At 44.6% G+C, this 19,210-nt stretch overlaps 1 protein-coding gene across 2 annotated transcripts in view; it reads left to right on the top strand.

The window, feature by feature from the left end:
* The window catches only part of PRKCB (protein kinase C beta), a 1,135,405-nt gene that overhangs the window by 576,738 nt on the left and 539,457 nt on the right, over positions 1-19,210 (top strand). For both annotated transcript variants that reach the window (XM_078664821.1, XM_078664820.1), the window contains exon 5: positions 13,600-13,728. In XM_078664821.1, the coding sequence (XP_078520947.1) occupies positions 13,600-13,728 (129 nt within the window). The remainder of the gene's footprint in view (positions 1-13,599; positions 13,729-19,210) is intronic.

Raw genomic sequence — 19,210 nt, 5'->3', positions numbered from 1 at the left:
GCAGAGGCTAAGTTACCAGAATACAATTGTTACAGTTTAAGAGTCCCTCCTTTTAGTCTCTGCTAAACACATTTTGCCCAATCAAGAGTATATTTCAGATATATAAAAAACTTTTCAATTACCGAATACATCTAAAAATCAACATCATACTGCAACAATCGAAGGTGCTCTGTTTGCATCGTTCAAGCTTTCTATATTTATTTTCATAAATGCATCTATTTGTTGCTGAAGCATAAGCTGCTTATTAGCATCACGTATATCCACTTTCTTATGGATACAGGAGATGCATAAAGAAGTACAAAAGGGGCACATAATAGGCATACATTGAATACAAAGACAACATCCTAGAATAGCGCCTACTATACAAACTGCTATTAAAAGTAATTTCCCACACTTGACTTGGCTCTGTCCTGGAGTGGCTAAGTTTTGGGAGCAGGTATTTTTGGAACTCCCAGAGATCATGGGGTGGGCGCTCACGCCTGACCCTGCACTTGTGCTGCTGGGCTACTCCAAGCCCCTGCCTAAGGGAGTGCGCATGGTGGTTGACATGGGCCTCTTGATGGCTAAACGTAGAGTGGCTATCTGCTGGTCAAGGGGCCCGCTTCCTACCTTAAAACAGTGGGCTTCTGACATGCTATATGGCTCTACCCAAACAGAATGCTATAGTGACCTCCTACCCCCCCCGCAATAGATCTAAGAATTTTGGGGGACTGTATACTACTTGTCGGGTCAGACAAAGTAATGAGGACGGTGACCCCCGGGAATGGACAGTCAAGTAGTACATGACTCAGTAATATATCATTCCTGATTTGGCGTGCATGATTCCGGCTTGTCCTCACAGTGTCTTATGCGTACGAGGGAATGGGTGAGATATCATGAGATGGTGCTACTGTATGTCAGTGGTGACGTGCCACTTTCTGGTCGCCCAGCTATGAGAGGTGGATTTGAGTTGGAGTGGGACTGTATAATTTCGCATGTTCTAAGCCCTGTCGTGCTATGTACAATTTGTCTCCCCATAAAGCTTAGCATTTCACTGTCAAGATAATTGAAATGTTTTTGAAAAATGTGCTGTGGACCATGTAAGAGGTGCTCCTCCTGTCATTGTTATAATACAATAAAGTGTTTAATAAAAATAAAAAAAAGTAATTTCCATCCCCATGACATAACAATGTTCCAGAACCAACCAGACCAGGTCCATGTTTCAGTGTCTTGGTGTATCTCAGCCACTATCTTCTGTAATTTAGAAATGGCCTAATAAACGGTAGGTGCGTTGTCTTGTATATAAACACAACAACTGGTACCGATAATTCGGCATTCACCTCCATGGTCTGCAAGAATTACGTCTAGAGCCATACAGTTCTGCAAAAGTACAAGTCTTGCCACCTGGAGTTCTTCCGTGATGTTACCAAGAGCTGTCGTAGTCTGATTAACTACTGCTTCAACTACTCTAGTGAGTCTTCGTATGTTCCTACTGCTGAGAGGTGGCCCAACAAAGAAAAGCATACCCAAATTTACGGCAACATATTCTTGCAATGAGGTATCAGTCTGATCCACTGCTTTAATATCGATCATTCTCTTGGTCCTGGCTAATAAAGGATTGAGGGACGATCGTCCAGTCTTATGATAAGAAGCTGGAGCAAAATAAACAGAGGGGAGGAGAAAAGATACATAACATATCCCTGACCATCCTGGAGGTAGAAAGAAATAACCCTTATTTCCGCAAATAAAATGTGTATTATGGGATGCTAGAAAACTACTAAGGGTCGGTCGGACCTGTTATAGTTAATACAGTGTTACAATCACTATTACCTACAAAAATGGGACCGAAACCTTTTACACATAGGGGAGCTCGTGTGTCTGTTACTGTTATAATGGAGAATCCTTTCTCTAATTTAGTCCGTGTCCTTGCAAAGACATATCTCGTGCCAGAGGTACATCTAGCATATTCCTCCATTTCCCATTCCGTTCCCTTTGCTTGCGAATCACCATCATCGTTTGGATAACATACTTTATTCAATTTTTTATTAAGACCCTCTACATCGGCACTAGAAGCACCCCTAATTTGTGAAGCCCACAAAAGTGAAAACTAAAGCTCAACAAGAACCATTGTGAGAGAATTGGAGCGGAATAAGAGCAGTTCCCCCTACACCCTGGTGTGCTGGTAACAATCCACAAACCAAACAGTTTGAAATATTAGTAATGCTGTGGGTGTAATGTAACATTCGAATAAATGAATTATTCTTGTAAGAGAGTCTATGCCTTTCATCTATCGGTGACCGTGTAAAATGGTAATGTTCAGTCGGTGTGAGTGTTGGAGATACATACATGTGCACAGGATATTTTATATATAAAAACTAAGCTATAACATAAATTCCTATAACACTAATTAAACTTGCTGCTAAATAAATAGACATCAATTTTCATTTATTCTTTTTCAAAGGAGTCTATAATTTGTGTCCAATGCATATATCAGTAAATGGGGAATTTTTAAAGAAATATTTAATATTTAAATCAAACAACACTTGTTCCCCTCAACAAAGTCCAAACGAAATAAGAAAAAAATTGTTGAAGGCTTGTAGTTCAATGATAGCAATGAAAAAGGAAATCAATATAACAAGTACTCAAGAAAAATCGTCCACTAGTTTGTCCCCTATGGCTTCAAGGATTGTTAGATATACTGCCTCTTTCAAAGGATGCAATCCGGGTCCCCTATAAAATCCTGTCGGGGAAAAAGTTAGGGAACTGAAGCTCCGGGCCAAGACAAGCAATTGCAATCTTGCTTCTGACCGGGTTCCTGGGCCAAGAGGTGGAAAGTTCTGACTCTACTTCCAGTCCTGTGCAAAGTAAATTAATAAGCACTCGGATAGTGTCAGGGGTTCTTTGCACCAAAACCCCTCGAATTCTCTCCATTCAAAACTGTAGGACGGATGATTTTACCACAAGTCAATTCGTAGTTCAAAAAATGTGGGTTCTTCCACGGATTCAAGATATCCAGGCCACAAACCGCACCAAACCTAGTTCAGCCGCTTCCGCAGAACAGAGTCTCCTGCCAAGTAGGCCCACTAACCGGACCAGGCTCGCCGCAATCTCTTTTCAAAATATTTGCTCAGTGGATGACACAAGGTCTCAGATTGTACCTCTCTCTTCCAGCTGTCATTTGATCAGTAAAAAGCAATTCTTTAGGTGTGGTAAAATAATGATCTGTCTTTTCTTTGTTGCTGAGAATATTGTGTGCAATTCCTATGTTCTCAGATTCTGTAATTTGAGTCAAATCGGCTGGCACTTTCTTGCAGTGCGAGCCGTGGACCCAATTCCTTCTGTTCGTACCTCGGACTGCTGTTCGTGTCGCCAAGAGGACTTGTTCCGGCCCCTTCCAACGAACTTCCAAGTTCTTCGAGTGCTGGAAATTCTTTGTTGGGACCCAGTCGCTGGGTTGTAATGAATGCCCAGGACCTTCAGAATTGTCAGGAAGTGAATCTCGCATCTGTTGATGAATCAAAGAGAGATTGTCTGTAAATTCCTTCATGTAATCTAACAAAATAGGGTACTCAAGTTCTCTCATTTTCTTAGGACGTGGGGGACCCCATACATTCATTGGCCTTCCAAATACCACTTCATACAGCGTAAGGCCGGACTTGCTATGGGCCACTGCTCGTGTGGACATAAGGGCTAATGGCAAAGCATCAGGCCATTTAAGCCCTGTCGAGGCCAGCACCTTAGCTAGTTTAAGTTTCAAAGTCTCATTATAGCGTTCCACCAAACCAGCAGATTGTGGGTGATTAGCAGCATGACATTTTTGACATATGCCCAGACTTTCAAATATTAATTTTATAACATGTGCAATAAAATGAGGTCCATTATCAATCCATAAAATGTTACAAATTCTGAACCAGGGGAAATACTCCTTCAAAAGGATCTTAGCTGTCTTGAGTGCAGTATTATCTTTCGTTGGATACGCCTCCACCCACTTACTAAAGGCACATACTATAACCAAGGCATACCTAAGGTTATTGCACCTTTCCAGTTCTATGAAATCCATCTGCAGGACTTCGAATGGCGCACTAGGCGGAGAGAACCCTGCTTTTGGGGTAGCCACTCCCTTTCCCGGGTTGTGTTGCAAACATATCATACAGTGTTTAACAAGATGTTCAGCTGTTTTCCTTGTATCTAGATGCTCCCATACTTGCTCTAACTGTGTGACTATACTTTTTGCACTATCATGTGCTAGGCCATGTGCCATAGTGACAAACGGTAGTACATAGGAACTGGGCAATTTCCACCTGTTCCCCTCTATCCCTCTTCTCCAACAATTTTCACTATCCAATATTCCTATCCTTTCCCATTGTTCTTTTTCCTCTTTTGTTGCCATCTGTTGAATCTCCCTGATTTCGTTATTGACATCAAAGATTTTTGCTGCAGAGGAGTACATTACATAAATGTTCTCTTGTTGGCTACATGCTGTTTCTTTTGCAGTACTGTTTGCGAAAGCTTTGCCTCTTCCCACATCATCAACCACTTTCTGGTGTGCACTACACTTAACAATAGCCACCTGCTTTAGTAGTGTTAATGCAGTTAATAAATTCTTAATTAATTCTCCATGTTGGATCCTTGTTCTGTGTGACGTCAGGAACTCCCTTTCCTGCCACAAGCGTCCAAAGTTATGTGCAACTTCAAAGCCGTAATGGCTATCTGTATAGATTTTTACAGACAGTCCGTGACTAAGCTCACAAGCTCTCAAGAGTGCAATAAGTTTGGCGGGTTGTGCGGACTTATAGGGGATTCGAGCCGTCTCCACAATTGTGTGCAGCGTAGTGATAGTGTAAGCTGCAGTCGTAAAGCCATCAGGCAACTTAAAGCAGGACCCATCTACATATAATTCACCCTGGGCATCAGATAAAGGAGTATCGGTAAGGTCCATTCAACCTTTAGTTTGTTCTTCAGTGGTGAAAATACAATCGTGTATAACACTAGACTGTTCAGAAGGCAAGGGTAACTAGGCGGCTGGATTTAGAGTCAGACATTGTTTCAGAGTTATGTGTGATGCTAATAAAGTGAGTTTGTACCCGGTATGGCGAGCACTCGCCAAATGTTGTGTCTTAGTTTGATTCAATAAAACATCAACTGAATGGGAAACAAAAACCGTCAGTTTGTGGTCCAGTACAAGTACTGCAGATTGTCTGCCACAGCTTACAGACAACCAGGGAGTGACCTGGCCACAGGGTCCAAAACTGCAGAAAAGTATGCACATGGGTGTTGTTTGTCCCCGTGTGGCTTTGTTAGGACAGACAATGCGCAACCTTTACGTTCGTGTACATAAAGAGAAAATGGTTTAGTGTAATCAGGTGTTCCCAATACGGGTGCAGAGCATAACGCTACTCGAAGTTGCTGATATGCATCCTGACACTCAAAGGACCAGGGCAAAGGAAATGAGGTATCTTTTGTTGTGAGGGCAAGGAGAGGTTTAATAATGAGTGAAAAATTTGGGATCCAATGATGACAATAGGACGCCATGCCAATCAATGCCCTTACATCCTTTTGTGTCTGAGGAATAGGTGTGTGTATGATAGCCTGAATTCTGTCTTTGGTCAGCGTTCTTCCCTCCTTCGACAAGAGGTGACCTAAATAGGTAACCTCTGGTCGACAAAACTGCAACTTATTTCTCGATACTTTGTGGCCTAATTTCGCAAGGTGAGTCAATAAGAGTAAGGTAGCCGCAATACAAAGTTCAGTGGTGGCTATAAGCAGATCCTCCACGTATTGTAACAATGAAGTCCCATGGGGTAACTGCAAGGTATCATGTTGACGTTTAAGGGCCTGACTAAAAATGCTCTGACTTTCTGTATAGCCCTGAGGAGCACGACAGAATTGGAATGATCGCCCTTTAATTGAGAAATCAAACAAATACCTACTAGAGGGTGCAATGGGAATGGAAAGAACGCTTTTTTAAGATGTATTACCGAAAAAACAGAAGCTGTGGCTGGAATCATTGTCAATAAAGTAGTAATATCTGGAACTGTGGGAAACTGTGGCACAACAATTTTATTAATTTCACGCAAATCAATTATGAAACGATAAACTTTTTCTTTATCTTCAGAAATGAAACGCTTCAAAACAGGCAAGATAGGACTGTTACAAACATTGCTATCAGTCTCTTACATTACTCCTTTTACAATAAGATCTTCTATATAATCTGAACTAAGGCACTTTTGCCTTCCTGGGATATGCGGGGCAAGACAGTATTCTGTTTAACCTGAATATGCACCGGTTTAATAGACAATAAGCCTACATCAGTATCACCCTCCGCCCACACAGAAGGCGGGACTGTGGACAATGCATGTGAGACCTCATCAATAACATACTGCCTATTACGTATTAGCTTACCAAGCGTAACATATACAACATTGGTGAACAATAAATGCGTGCATGGAAATGTTTGGTAAGTCGAGACCTAGAAAATTATCAGGACAATTTGGTGCAAGAAGGAACGGTGACTGGACAGTAAACGGTCCAATAGTAAGATCCAGGGGTTTTTACACAGAACTAAGAATAGGCTTTCCAGCAAAGCCTATGGACAGGTTATTATGGCCAGACGAGGTAGTCCCAGGGATCAGTTTTTCAGAAAGCGCACTTCGTGTAGCCCCAGGATCCACCAGAAATTTCTGCGAGGTCCCCAATATTTTAGCAGTAACATATGGGCCTGTCTGATCTATCGGTATGGAAACCAATTTCTCCCCTTGTCCTACGCTGTCCTAATTAAAGTGCACACCTGTGGCATCGGCTACACAGAAATCATCTGCAAAATAGGCTTTCATCGGGGCAGGATTGTCAAAATAATTCTGTCTATTACTAGGACCGGGGCGCTGTTGAGGACCCCTTTGCACTCCTCGTTCTGTACCTCTATCTTGTTCGTGAAGCAATGGGCATTCAGATCGCCAATGTCCATCCTGTTTACAATATGCACATTGATTCCGACCCAACGGACCAAATGCCTGAGAGTCTTGTATATTCCTCCTTGGGAGGTCAGCTCTAAATACTCCACAACCTCTACCTCTCAGTGGCCCATAAACCTGGTTCAACAACATTTTAGTTGACAATTCCTTATTTTTACCCTCTTTCTTCTCCTTCTCTTGATTTACTTGATTCTCATAATACTGGGCCATATCCAAAATCTTTGGCGGGACAGAGGAAACTCACGTAATTTCAGCTACCTTTAATATCTGTGAAATTTCAGGTAACAAGTTAGCTACAAATTTGTCTACAAATAAATGTTGACCTGTTTCAGAAGTCGTGACTTGACCACTATAATCATGAAGTGTTGTTTCAAACCTTGTAAAAAAGTCAGGGACAGACTCCTCTTGTCTTTGTTTGCAGGCTACCAATTTCGCCGAATATATTTTCTTTGGTGGCACTATCTCTTTCAAATAAGTAATGATGTGACCCAGTAAATCCAATATAATCTGTGGTGGTTTCTGCCCCGCTTTTCTATCAATATCTGCCGCTTGTAAATGGGGCCAAGTACCACCAAAGGCCGCATGGTCCTGTTTGCGGACCATACGCCAAAGGTCAGGGGGCAATATCAATCCGAAAAACATATCAATATCAACTAAAGTCACAAGAAGTTACTGCAGCATTCAATTCATCATAAAATGCACGTTTTTTCCTAGGGTCAGGCAAAGAAGTTTTAAGGGCCAATGTATTTTCTGATCGCTTCCAAGGGGAATGAATCCATTGGAACTTGAACCCAGCCATGTTAAGACCCTGACCATCACCTACGGCTGCTTGAAACACAGGGGTCACTTTTCACATAGGGAAAGCTTTAGTCGAGGCCGACATGAGCCTCTTAAGTTTTCTTTTTTGAGTAAATAAATCTTCTACCGCTACTTCTAGGGGAGCAGCGGTCAGCGCTCCTTCATTTGTCTTTTACATATCCTAATTAATTATCGAGGAGCTTCCTCATTCATATTAGTCCTCTATTAGTGCATTAACCATTTCCCCTACAACAAACTGCTGAGTCATTTGTGGATATTGTGTCAAAGTCGTAAAAACCTTGTCCAATCATATATTGTCATCCCGGACCCATTCAAAAGCCCTAACCAATAATACCACTTTGTCCTCTTCCGTAAGGATAGATCTATGACATCGTTTACGAGTTGGGGGTGTACAAACTACAGTCTTTCTATCAAATAATCGGGTAGGAGCAGAGCAATAGAGGATACATTTGAACTATTGGAGGTAACTGGGGAGGCGCAGTCTGCACTTCATTATTTCCAACGGGATTTGGCGCATAAGGAAGCATAAGGGGGCGGGGCTGGTCTACAAAGCATTTCTTCTAATTCTTCCTCTTCCAAACCGTTAAGTCCGACTTCGTCCATAGTCACATATGCTTTCTGCAATTGAAGTTTAAATAGTCTCTCATCACTCTCTACACTTTCTTCTTACATTTTTAATTGGAGCTCTTTAATCTTCTGCACAATAGTCTAATCTTTAGCTTTCTTACTATCCTTTTCTTCTTTAATTTGTTTCTGTTTAATATATTGTTTCCATAATCCTAAAGCATCAAACATACTTTTCTTTTTTAAACGTTTTTCCTCTATATATTGCAATTTATTTGAAACAAAGGTACCATGAAGTGGCCACTGTAAACTAGCATCTGCCTTTGTATATTTGTTCCATAATGCACTAAACAGTATGGAAGAAATGCTATATTTAATGTACATTTCATAATTCGAAGTGCCTTCTAAAGGCGCTGGCTGTCTTTCCTCTAAAACATATTTCCTGCTGCAGCAACAACATAATGCACGAAGTGTGCTCAAAACAGGTGTTTACCAAATACTTCTTAGCTATAGCGTTAGAGACTCTTATACCAAAACCAAAAGATGAGAAAAAAATCTCACATTACCTGTCAAAGGCATTTGCAAATTACTTTTTCAAACAAAAACCCAAAAAGACAACCAATTCAATCCTACCTGATCGCAGTACTCCAGCTCTCTCCTGTCGATCCTCAGATCAATAGATCACCTCCAAAATGGCAACCGAAAAGCCCCAGTTGAGAAACACAGCCTCCACAAAGGTCAGGTCGATAAGCTGAAAATCACTTTGGCCGCGAGAGCAAGTCTCAATCTGCGGGGCACCCCTTCGTGTTTCTGTCCTGTCGAATCAACCTCCTTCTGGTCCAGCTGTGTCCTTCAATGGGGCCCCATGTTGCCGGCACCAATTGTAGAAATGAGATTCTTATTGGTCTCACCGGTGCAGGGACACCCTTCTGTCTACGGGGTCAATAAATGAGGATAGACACTGTTGTGGGAATAAACACAACTGTATTGTATCTCATGAGATGGCTCCGTCATACAGACACTACAAGTGCCTGAGAGGGACCAAACTGGAACAGTCTGAGACCTGCCTTTTATACATTTTGGGTATCATAGGATTTCAACAAAAACCCCTTTGTCATGGTTACATCACACTTTACATGACCCTCTTTAGCATTTTTAAATAACGCTTACACAACCCCTTACATAACCCCTTACGCAACTCTTTACACAATGCTTACATGCTGAACTGTTGAATCTTGATAAACCCCTACCCACGTCATCTTTGTAGTTAGGCAAAGGAGGTTAGATGCGTTGGTGGGCTAACAGTTTAGACATCTGTGCACGTAGGCCTTTCGGCAGGGCAGGGCTGCTTACTCTGACACGCAAACGTTATCAGTATGATCACCTTTCAGTGAACACACAATTTCTAACTTATAAAGTCCCCGTGGGAACACAAAATGGGGCTGGCAGGCAAAATGGCTGAGAGCAGAGGCTAAGTTAACCGAATACAATTGTTACCATTTAACAATTGTTTTTGTGCAGGAAGGGGCCCCTACAATGCAGACACCTTGGTACATTGATGCCTGCGTTGGCGCTTGGCAGCCCATTGTGCCGCAGCGCAGGGAAAATGACAGAATTGAGCCTTGTCTTGTCTATACAGTGCATTCATACCCTTTTCTTTTGACACATGGCAGTGCATCAGGAAAGCTTGCTGCGCTGACCTGCGTCAAAATATTGTAAATGAGGCCCATAGTTTTTAAACACAAACCACTAATGAATAGGCAAGGCAGTTTTAATGTAAACCCTGTAGGTGGCCCAGATTGTTAAAGAGCAACATTATAGTCTATTAAATCACAAACAATAGGTTTTTGTACAACTGGTATTCTGAACTTACATATTTGAAAGTGCTTTCATATGCAACAATGAAGAAAAAGGAGTTTTGATGAAATACAATATTTGCCTAAGATCACACAAGTTAAGCAGTGACGCTATGATTTTAGCAGGTTTTACTTTGTTCAAATCAGCCACTAAATGCGCATCTATTGGTCTTTACTCTTATGCTAATGTTTTGATTTGACTGTGGTGTGCATTTTTCTGCTGTTTTTATTTAGGGCAAGGCATTGGCACATTTTACATTAGCACCAGTTACATTGTTTTTGTAAACCTGGGAAGATAAAGTGATCTGCCCATAAACACAGGATGTTGCTGAGATTTGAACTTGGTTCATCAGCTTCAAAGTCACCAACAGCTCTGGCCATAAAGCTGCACAAGCCATGTGGAATTAGAAAGGGCTCGTGAAGGTCTAAGTGCACATCTACATAAGAATGCACTTCACACCAGTAGGATAGCAGACGGCATTGGTAACAGCCGCCTGCCTCTGAGGCAGTGGCGCAGCAAAGGGGGTGAGGAGGGGGTCAGTCCGCTCTAGGTGGCACAAGTTTTGGTCGCAGCGGCCTCTTCCCGCACTTACTTGTTGTTTCTACAAATCGTCTGTCGCGGGGCGGCAATCGTCAGCCGAATCTTGCCAGCACCGATTCCCATCAAAGCTGCTGCGGGGCGGCAAACACAGCGACCGCCACGGTTGCTCAAAGGACTAGCTACGCCACTGCTCTGAAATCTTTCGCCTTACAGATGCCCCATCTGAAAAACTATAGAAGAGCACTAAGTGAAAGCTTCCTTCAGCGTTAATGATTTGAAAAGCTCAGGAAGTCTTTTTTTTAGTTCAATAAGTTTATTAGGATTACAAGAATATATAAAAACTTGAATATCATAGAGGTGATACAGATGAGGAAAAAATATAAATGCAACAGGAATCACTATTTGAGATAAAATATAATATGGAAACCAATATATCGTGACCCAGAACAATGGTATCACCATGGGTTAAAAGAGAGATTTAAGAGAAAAGCTCAGGAAGTCTTTCTCTTCATGTGCGCTCCAGCAGTGGCCCTGCACGTCTGCAGTCAGGTGCGCTTGCGCTCACGCGCCCACCTTACAGGAAACATAGGTCATAATTAGTGGTCATGAAGTAAAAAGTATCCTAACTTTTGTGACAGCTCTTCTCCCATCATAAGTCACCGTTTGTACCATGATGATGGATAGGAGGGAAAGACAGAGAGCACGAGGGATAAAGAAAGAAAAAACTGTAGAGAGCGAAAAGGAGGGATGTGGAGAGCGAGAGAAGAAAGAGAAGTGCCCAGACTCCTCAACTCCTCCTCATCTCTTTCTTCCGCCCTGAAGAGGTGGAAGGAATGGAAACTTCTAGACCTTTGAGAGCCAGAAAGGAAAGAAAAAAAGTTTAATTCACAACCCAATGCAACAAATATTAGAATCCAACAACATGATTTAAGAAATCCTAATTAAAATATGAGCTGGCCGGGTCAGTTTTCTTATACCCAGCTCACTGATCTCCCATCGGTCTCCCCATCCACTCAGGTCCTTGCTTTGACCCTGCTTGCTTAGGTTTTAGGAAGGTACTTATCACCAGCTTGAATTTTCTAAGGCTGGGCGTAGTGGGCATAGTGGGGCTACGCGGAGTGGCACGGAGTTGAAAACAAACTCCGCGTAGCTCCGCTATGTGCCTCCCATGGGCACCCCTGCATGCGCAGTTTTCACGAAGAAGTCTCGATGGAGGAAGAGGGCAGCCCGGGGATGCTGCAGATAAGGTAAGGAGTTTTCTTAGTCTTTAAATCGTTTTTTTTTAAACGTACACAAAATTGTTAATAGTGTGGGTGGGAGGCCAACTCCGCTCCGCCACGAGTGTGCGGAGGTTTGCCTACTCCGCCTACTTCGCGGAGCAGGCAAAACTCTGCACCCTCCGTACACAGTTAGAATTTTCCCTTACAAAATGGTGCATAAGGGTTAAAACTATTTCCTCAATTCTTTCCAATAATTTACCACAAAGGGCATAATTGATCAATATCCCTGTGCCAAAGTTAATTGAACTGGGGTATTTCTTGCACCTGTTGTAAGCTTATAAATATAAAATAATTGACCCTGATTGTTTTCAGGTCCTGTGTTATGCTATGGTATAGTATGGTGTGGTATGGTATGTTATGTTATGCTGTGTTATGCAGTGGTGTTACAAAACTTGAGGGCCCCCCCTGCAAGGTACATAGAGAGGCCCTCCTCCAGACTCAACCAGGAGCTCTCAGGACAGGGAGCTCAGGACCCCCTCACCGATGCGGATGCAGGGGCCTATGTTACGCCACTGATGTTATGTTATTGCTACTAGCAGAGCACACGTCTCACCCTCCCGCCCTGGTCCACTGTAGAAGTCTGACAAGTGAGTGGTGGTGTTCACACCTAGAGGTGGACCAGCCACAGAAGCCACCTGCTTATGACTCAGCTTGGTGCCATCTTGGTCACTCGAGCCCAAAACCAGCAGAGCTTCCATGTGACTTCTCCCCGTCACCCAGGCTTTACCCTCATGCACCAAGAATTAAAAACAAAGCATAAACCTTTGATGTTAAAAAAGGAAGAGATACCCGCGCTAGTGGCTGAAATGCTTATTGTGAAACTACAAAAACTGGGATCAATTCTGTCTTCCACACTTGACCAGACTGTGTGATCCTAGGCAAATATTTCATTTCACCGTGCCTCCTTACCCTTCATTTACACATATGACACCACCGTAAAACAATTGTGGTAAGAATGTTCAATGTAAAAGATCTCTTGTGTTTGATTTAACCCGTTTGCTACTTCGAACGTTCAGCGCCAGTGCTGAACGTTCGAAGAAATGGGTGCGGCCGCGTCGGTCGTTGGACGTGCGCAGCACCAGGGAGGTAGCTCGCGCGACGTCCAACGTCCGACAGCAGCAGCGAAGGGGTTAACAGACTATAATTTTGCACCATCTGTAAAAAGAAACTAGTGCACATATAGGGTGCATATGACAACTGACTTGCCTCTTAATTCACTAATGGCATTGTCATCCGGGCTGAGGAGCAGGAATGGTTCCAAGTTCATGTTTGAAATCTATCACTTTTAATAATGATCTGATTTTCTAAGGTGAAACACTTCATTCCATTTGTTAAAGATGCACACCTTTTTGATTCTCGAAGAGATTTTTCATATTTTTACACGGTTTGTTGCATAATTTACGTACCGACTATTTTCAGGGCTTGGCCTACGCACGGCTCTTGAAGCCAGAGCCAACCCTTAGGCTCGGCTCTCCCTGTTAATTTGTTGTCTTGCCCACCTCTACCCCTACATTGCACCTTTTCAAATGGGAATAGAGCGCACGTCCTGGAGGACCCCTGCTTACCCCACCCTCTCTTTTTATTTTCAGATTGCATGATGAATGTTCACAATCGCTGCGTGATGAACGTGCCGAGCCTTTGTGGGACCGACCACACGGAACGCCGGGGTCGGCTACACATCAAGGCAGAAATCAGCAATGAGGTCCTTACAGTTGTGGGTAAGTGAGTGGGCCACTGGACTGAATGTTAGTGACACGCCTTATCGCTTTAAACGCACATATCTGAGTTACGCTGATGTATTTAATATGGTGCAAAAAAATTATGTTTTGTTCACTCTTCGTAGAGTGCCAACCCTGTGGCTATAAACACTTCAGCACCCCACATGCGGGTAGTAGGTGATATCCAAACGCCTCCAAGATCGTCTTACTAAAATATACTGAGTGTAGGCTTGGCCCTGGGCACCACAGATCAGGATTCCACGAGCAATTTACAACATCGTCCTGCTACTTTCGGTCATTAGTCCAACATTTCACCAACAAAAGACAGCGAGCATGCCTAGTTCTGCCAATACATAACAAGCATTTGCAATGCAATCTGTCTGGCCTTTGGGACCTTATTTGTATTTAGCTGTGCAGCACGTTAGCCTGGGTGCTGAAACATCTACTGTTCCTTAACATGGAGGGAAAGTAAGCACCTAACTACGTGACACACCAGGTATGGGAACACATGGATACAAATATTGCATTTCAGCTGGAAAAGGTATAGTCCAAAGCTTTGTTTTTAATATAGAAAGAGGGCCTTCAGTGGTCATATCACTGAAAATCCAAGATTTGAAAAAAATATTATTGTCTACGGATGCTCATGGAAGACAATTTGTATGGACTGGAATCTAGAGAATGCTAAAGTGATTCTGGTATTTTACTGACCTCTGCTGGTCGTTTTCCATCAAGAAAGTCAAATAGAGGCAGTTGAACAGAAAAAAAGTCCCTATGTGGAAGCAGACAAGTCCTAGGGCTAATATCCAGAGCCCACAAAGTACATACACATATAAGTATATTCTAAAGTATAGGCAAGAGGTCTCGAATGCTCGACCTAAAAAGCAGGAATAACGATAAATAAAAATAGAGAGGACACCACACTTTCGGATAATAAGAAAATGCCCAAACAATTTTCTTGTTAACCCCTCGGCTGCGCCGCCGATTTTGCGGAAGTGCGGCACTTCCGCAAAACGGGCGGGGCCGTGTCGGCCATTTGCCGACGGCAGCACCAGCGAGGTAGTGCAGCCGTCGGTCAATGGCCGAGGGCAGCATGGAAGGGGTTAAAGGGATGGTTGTGGTCTATGGATGACACAAGGAAAAACAGGAAGTTCTTTGGGAGGTGTTACTATTTATAGGGCGGCAAGTCTTTGGCATAGACATAAACAACAGTTTGATAAAATAGTAACTGAGGGTGTTCTCAGGGGAAGAACCTCATGAAATAAGGTGAAGGAGGAGGAAGGGGATGAAAAGGTAATAAAATCTTTCTTCTGGATTAAGTCACATGTACTCATATATTTATGTCCCCCAATACTTTAAAAAAGCATTACCTTATGCCTGCACACTTGTTTAGTTTTCATCACTAACTTACACAACCGTTTTTGAAACAAGTGCATTCCCAGATAAAGCTTAGCTTTTTCCCCCCAAGTACTGTGAACCCCTGTCTCTCTAGTAACTTGCAGGCATTTTGAGTGCATTCCTTCTTAGTTATTCCTCTTTAGTGACTTAGCTCAACAACGCTTGGGTATAAATTGTTTGTGAAAGTCTTGATTTTGTTGTGGAAGTAACCCTTACATCCAACAATGCGTACTTCTTGTTGTTTTACTAGTTTTGAGAGAATTGCACATATTGCACAAAGAAAAATATACACAACTTTCTCCACACATAATCAAAACGCAGCCTTTGTATTTTATGAAAATGATGTGTGACTGGGAACATTTCTTCATCTCTTCGTATCAAAAACTGTAAATATATGCGATTGTGTGATGTAAATGTTTCATGACGTGTAAATATATAAACAATTAACTGTTCCGTGCTCCTGGTTCTATGCTACTAATATGTTTACACTCTTTCACTACACATCCTTTTTCTGTAACTTTGGCTCGGCCAGGAAGTGCTGTAGATTCAACACCTGTATCTCAGAAACTTTTCTTACTATATACATGATTTCTGTAAAGACCTCTGCACCATAGAGCTTAGTTGGCCTGTACAAAATACCTCATGTATATATTATTATATGCATTACATAGCTGAAGTGTGTAATGTTTGAAGGAACTTTACCTTTGGCTTATAATACTGTAGTTACAGGTAGCCGGAAGAAGAAAAACCTAGTAAACCCCGGGCAGAAATGACCTAGATGCAAGAACCATCTATTCCAGTGCACGGAGCTAGAAGTAGAATGCTAGTACCCTCTGCTGCTCCATGCCAGGGATTCAAATAATACTGTCTCACCCCTTGCCCCGCTACCGACAGAGAGGAGGGGAGCGGTGGGGGAGAGCAGTGTTCGAAAATTATTACCTAGCGACGCAACTTCAATGGCCCACCCGTTGGCTAGCTGGATCCAATCTGCAGGACGTTCAAAGACAGGGGTGCCGGGGCACAGGAGGCAGTACAGGAGATGTTCCTCCCAGGATCACATCTATTCCCCATATGTGCCAGAAATTCCTCTGCGCTCCATGAGCGTATTCATACTGGTGGAATAGACGTTGGGTGGGTCTAGGCTAGCGGCCAAGAATGGACAATATGCACATCACCCTTCACGCAACCTGCCATTCCACCCCCCCTCTGCGCATGCACAACCCGAGACCTAGCCAGAAGGCAATAGTTTGACGGCCCCTACCGCGTGGCATAATATGAGACACAATGTACCCCAGTTATATCTCCCCAGTTTCTCCAGTTTAAATCATTAGCTGGCACATAGCACTAATTACAATGTAGGGCTGGCAATGAGAGTGGACGCCTGACTCCCAGTATAGCTCATAGCCTACCTTACATGGACACAGTACTCGCCTCACCCATCTATCCGTATCAACACCGCCACTTACAGAACTGTTCAGTGGGGCATATACTGTGATGTAATTCTACTCCATGACAAGATGTATAATTGATTAAATATATGTTCAAATAGAAATTGCTACTATTGTACTGTACTTACAAAAATGCCAATAAAAAATTATTTAAAAATAAATAAATGAGCGTATTCAGACTGGTGGCAGTTCGGAAGGAAATTGAGCATTGGAAATTAGAGGGTGTAGGGACATTGGGAAACTTATTTCAGGAGGTGCACTCATACTATTTGACCACCTCACTGAGCAGACTTATTTCAGGAGGTGCACTCATACTATTTGACCACCTCACTGAGCAGACTTATTTCAGGAGGTGCACTCATACTATTTGACCACCTCACTGAGCAGACTTATTTCAGGAGGTGCACTCATACTATTTGACCACCTCACTGAGCAGACATATTTCAGGAGGTGCACTCATACTATTTGACCACCTCACTGAGCAGACTTATTTCAGGAGGTGCACTCATACTATTTGACCACCTCACTGAGCAGACTTATTTCAGGAGGTGCACTCATACTATTTGACCACCTCATTGAGCAGACGTATTTCAGGAGGTGCACTCATACTATTTGACCACCTCACTGAGCAGACTTATTTCAGGAGGTGCACTCATACTATTTGACCACCTCACTGAGCAGACTTATTTCAGGAGGTGCACTCATAAGTCCAGTCACCTGCTGCACCTGCAAGTTCACCTGCCTCTGAACCTGCCCCGCACCCGTCAAGACAAACACCAGCAGCAACCACCTCAAGTGCATCCTGATCAACACCCGCTCTGTCCACAGACACGCCGTGGAACTCTGGAACCTCCTCGACGCTACATCACCGGACGTCGCCTTCCTCACGGAAACCTGGATGAACGCCTCCTCTGCACCCGACATCGCCATCGCCATCCCGGACGGGTACAAGATCATCAGGAGGGACCGCATCAACCAGACTGGAGGTAGCATCGCCATCGTCCACAGGAACACCATCCGCATCACGACCGACGCCAACGACTCCTTCGCCGCAGCCGAACATCTCCACCTCCAGATTCACACCGACCCTAAGACGACCCTCAGAGGCACCCTCGTCTACAGACCCCCGGGACCACGCACACAATTCAGCGAAGACATCACAGACTTCATCAGCCCGCACGCCCTCCCCTCCACTGACTACATCCTCCTCGGGGACCTCAACTTCCACCTGGAGAACAACAAGGACCGCAACACCACCGCCCCGCTGGAAAACCTCGCCAACCTCGGACTCAAGCAACTGGTCAACACCCCCACCCACTACGCCGGCCACACGCTTGATCCCGTCTTCTCTTCCAGCAAGTACATCACCTTCAGCCACGCCACCGGACTCCACTGGACCGACCACAGCTGCGTCCACTTCAGCTTCAAAAGATCCATGACCCACCACCACCCGCAACAGGTACCTCACAGGAATTGGAGCAAGATCACCGCAGACCAGCTCACCACCTCCCTCAGCCAGAGCCCACCCGCCAACACAACGGACTCCAACGAAGCAGCCCGCAACTTCACACAGTGGCTGACCGCCTGCGCCGACGACCTCGCGCCACTAAAGAACCCTCCCAGCAGACCCAGAAGCAAGAAGGCATCCTGGTTCACCGACGACCTCAAGGACTCCAAGAAGACCTGCCGCAGCCTCGAGAAAGCCTGGCTCCTCGACCGGACCACCGACAACATGACCGCCCTCAAACACGCTACCCGCAAGCACCACCAGCTCATCCGCACCACCAAGAAGAAATCCCTGAAGGAACGACTGGACAACAACGCCCACGACAGCAAAGAGCTCTTCACTATCGTCAAGGAGTTCTCCAACCCCAGCACCGGCACCAACGACATCACTCCGTCACAAGACCTCTGCGACTCCCTCGCCTCGTTTTTCCACCGCAAGATCGCCGACATCCACAACAGCTTCGGCGCCCCACCCACGCACCCAACCGTCAAACCAACGCCCCCCACCGCCACCCTTCGCACCTGGACCACGGTGACCACCGAAGACACAGCCCGCACGATGAACACCATCCACTCCGGATCACCGACCGACCCCTGCCCACACCACGTCTTCAACAAGGCCGACTCCACCATCGCACCCCAACTCCGGAACATCATCAACGCCTCCTTCAACACCGCCACCTTCCCGGAGAGCTGGAAGCACGCCGAGATCAGCGCCCTCTGGAAGAAACCTACAGCAGACCCCACCGATCTCAAAAACTTCCGCCCCATCTCGCTCCTCCCTTTTCCTGCTAAAGTCATCGAGAAGATCGTCAACAGACAGCTGACCGCCTTCCTCGAGACGAACGGATCCCTCGACCCCTCGCAGTCCGGCTTCAGAGCCAACCACAGCACCGAGACCGCCCTCATCGCAGCCACCGACGACATCCGGACCCTGCTCGACAAGGGGGAAACAGTGGCCCTCATCCTCCTGGACCTCTCCGCTGCGTTCGACACGGTCTGCCACCGCACCCTAGTCCAGCGCCTCAGCAACATCGGTATCCAAGAGAAGGCACTGGAGTGGATCATCTCGTTCCTCGCCGGAAGAACACAAAGAGTCCGCCTCCCCCCGTTGCGCTCCGAGGCCACCGAAG

This window comes from Lissotriton helveticus, chromosome 10 (assembly GCF_964261635.1).
Source record: "Lissotriton helveticus chromosome 10, aLisHel1.1, whole genome shotgun sequence".
NCBI classification, from domain to species: Eukaryota; Metazoa; Chordata; class Amphibia; order Caudata; family Salamandridae; genus Lissotriton; species Lissotriton helveticus.
The sequence above is the reverse complement of the archived record's forward strand: the minus strand, read 5'-3'. Positions and strand labels throughout refer to the sequence as shown.